Raw genomic sequence first — 3,292 nt, 5'->3', positions numbered from 1 at the left:
CAAATCAGACAAGTAAATCGTCTTGAAAACGACTCAAATCCACACAATTCGAATTATATATATATATAATACATAAAACATAATAAACGGATGAAAAAGTTTAGAGGTGTGCTAAATATCTCAATTGGATTAACACATTTTTAATACTCTCATCATACCTCGAACCAAGAAATGATAGGTACAACAAAATCACAAAATCTCTAAACCACATCTATATTATAAAAAACAACGAAATAAATAAGATTTGGTAACTGTTTATTTTTTTTTTTTTTAAATTTTAGATTTTGAAAAAAAAAAGCTAATAAATATTCTTTTGCCCAATAAACTTTTAAAAATAATCCAAAAACATCACAATGTTTATAAATACATGATCAATCATGTTCGTTAGCAATTTATTTTGAATGAAAACACAGTGCGTTTTAATTGCTAATTAGAGCATGTATATTTTAATTAGTTAAAACAGACCAAATATAAAAAGTGGGTTATTTTAATTAGTTAAAACAGACCAAATATAAAATGTTTGAAACCCACTCCCACCCACATGCATAAATTATTGCACTAAAAAAAAACTAGTACCCGTTGGTCTGATCTAACTTTTATATGCATTTACTACAAACCAAACTAGTGATATACAATTTTTTATTACTTGAACATGAAATCATTTATAAATTTGAGGTGAAAGACGTGAAGTTAAGACAACTTCAAGTGGAATTTTCTTGGTAATGTTCAACGCAACGCTTTCTTCCATATTAAGTGGCTCTTCAGATGGTCGTTTAATTTCAAATTCATGAAGCAGTCTTGCAAGTGACAATTGCATAACTTGGGTGGCAAATGAAATTCCAGGACAAATTCTTCTACCAGCTCCGAATGGAATGAATTGTGGACTTTGTCCTTTCACATCAAAATTCTTTTCAATTGCCAAAAACCTCTCTGGACGAAATTCTCTGGGACTCTCCCAAACATTTGGATCGCTTTGGAGTTTATAAAGATTCACCCACAATCGTGTGCCTGCTGGAATGTGATACCCAGCCACTGTACAATCTTCTATAGATTCATGAGGAACTGAGAGTTGTGCTGCAGGATATAGACGCAACGTTTCCTTCACAACTGCTTGGAGATATATTAAATCATGTATGTCTGACTCACTCACTTGTCTTTCTCTCCCAACTAGTTCATCTAATTCAGATTGGACTTTCTTGAGTGCTTCTTCATTATTGAGGAGTAGTGAAAGAGCCCATACCATTTCTACCGTGGTGGTGTGAAATCCACCCAATATCATAGCCTACACATAATTATCGGTCATCTTAATTGACGCCATTAAATAAAATTAAAGAACTTACCTAACCTTTTAATATATTTTTTTGTATGGAAAATTCATTATAAGTGATGATCTTACAGTTGAAAATCTCATACTCAAAGATATAGAAATACCTGAAATATGAATTACTCTTTTCATTGTTAATTGATTTTCAGATGAGATCTATAAAGTACTAGAGATCGTAAAACCTAACACGCATTAAATCCCATGACAATTAAGAAATCTCACAAACTACGTCACAACTAACCCAAGTTTCCACCACATGAGAAAAAAAGAAACTCAAGTTTTTTTTGAAAGGAAAGTCGTGACCTACTATATTTGGAGTTGAATTTCTAGATGCACTTGAGTATTTTTGTTCAAAATTTAGTACATACCAAACAAGTAGATTTGATGACCGTATCGACATCGTAGCCGGAAAAATCCTCATCCTTGGTTATAGACAACATGATGTGCATGAGATCTTGCTCTTCACTCCCTACTCCATCAAAATTTCTCTTCTCTCGATGCTCTCTAAGCCATTTATCATGCATCTCGTCCATGACCTTTGCTGTCTTCTTCATAGTCTTCTTGTATCCTCCAAAGTCAAACCATCTTAAAAACGGAAATAAATCCGACGGAACAAACGCTGTAAACAAATTAAAAAATCCTTTCAACGCATTTTGGTACTCTTCCCCCCCACTCCCTTCAAAAGCAGTCGAAAATCGCTTTCCAACCACCATCCTAAATATGGTGTTCAATGTTATATCTCCAAACCACGTCTCCATCTCCACTAGCGCTTTCTTATTTGATTTGCACAACTCATGTAGCCTCTCAATGGAATTTTGAACCTCTGATCTTGAGATGTGTTGCAACTTCTCGAGACGGTGGTTAGCGAGAAGTTCGAGCATGACTATTTTACGAACATGCCTCCAATGGGAACCATATGGGCTAGTCCCAAACATGGCATAGTTATAGCCAAGAAGCTCGGCAGCAGCAAATTTGGGGCGAGATGCAAAGATTTTGTCGTTGGTAGTAAAGCACTCCTTTGCTACTTCCCATCCACTAACAACCAAGGTTTTATTGGTACCTAACCTTAGCATAAAGATTGGCCCATAAGTGTCTGCCAATTTCCCCAAGGTATTGTGAATGAGTTCTTTTCCAGTGAGTAGAGGGAGGTGGCCGATGACCGGCCAAGCACCGCCGGGTTGGGGCGGTAGTCTCTTATGACGACCGCCGATAAATGAATTGAAGAGAGCATAGAGGATGATCAAGAGAAGGGTGAAAATAATTGCAGGTAGAGCAAGGTTGGATGAGGACATGTCGGCAAGGGGAAGATTCATTTTGGTTTGAGGAACTATTGGTGATTGTGTATTGAGATTAACACTGTATTACCTTTTTATAGATAGGGTTGAAATGGAATAATAATAACTTAAATGGACAACTTTTCGTGTGACTTAAAAATTGGCCCGTGATTATACGAAAGATTAGATTTACTTTTATATAAATCTATAAAATAGTAATAATATAGTCTACCCCATAAATTACTTAAATTTGACTATATTTATATTTTCTTATATTATTTTATATCTATTAATACTTTGAATCTAATATTTATATTTGTATTTATTCTTTTTTATATCCTTATTTAGTTATCTTACCAATCAATTGATTAATGATTGTTTATTGGATTCTAAATTCTACTAATTATTATTTTAAATATTGTTAAACTTTTTTTCCTTTTTTAGTGTATGATATAGATGGATTGTCCTTTCAATAATAATCTCCTTCAATCACAAATAAAAAAAAATCAAAAACGAATTTTTTTTATGTAGACCTTTGATTAAATATTTTGATGGGCTGCACGATAATAAGTAGTGGTATATATCAACTTTTTTTTTTTTTCTCTTAATTTTAACCACTATACATTAATTTTTTTGTAAAACCACTATACATTAAAATTTAAAAGGAAATGAGGGTAAAAAGGGAAATAGAATA

General features: G+C 33.2%; 1 protein-coding gene across 1 annotated transcript; it reads right to left on the bottom strand.

Moving 5' to 3' along the window:
- Window positions 1-469: 469 nt before the first annotated feature.
- LOC120085423 (cytochrome P450 CYP82D47-like) lies at window positions 470-2,767 on the bottom strand. The gene is made up of 2 exons (XM_039041384.2): window positions 1,693-2,767; window positions 470-1,282 (listed from the first exon to the last, which is right to left on the bottom strand). Exons 1-2 carry the CDS (start codon window positions 2,635-2,637, stop codon window positions 659-661), a joined length of 1,569 nt encoding a protein of 522 aa, XP_038897312.1. The 5' UTR covers window positions 2,638-2,767; the 3' UTR covers window positions 470-658.
- Between the last annotated feature and the right edge of the window lie 525 nt (window positions 2,768-3,292).

This window comes from Benincasa hispida, chromosome 9 (genome assembly GCF_027475165.1).
Source record: "Benincasa hispida cultivar pf3 chromosome 9, pf3_genome.v1.1, whole genome shotgun sequence".
Lineage (NCBI taxonomy): Eukaryota > Viridiplantae > Streptophyta > Magnoliopsida > Cucurbitales > Cucurbitaceae > Benincasa > Benincasa hispida.
This window is presented reverse-complemented; position numbering and strand designations above follow the sequence as displayed.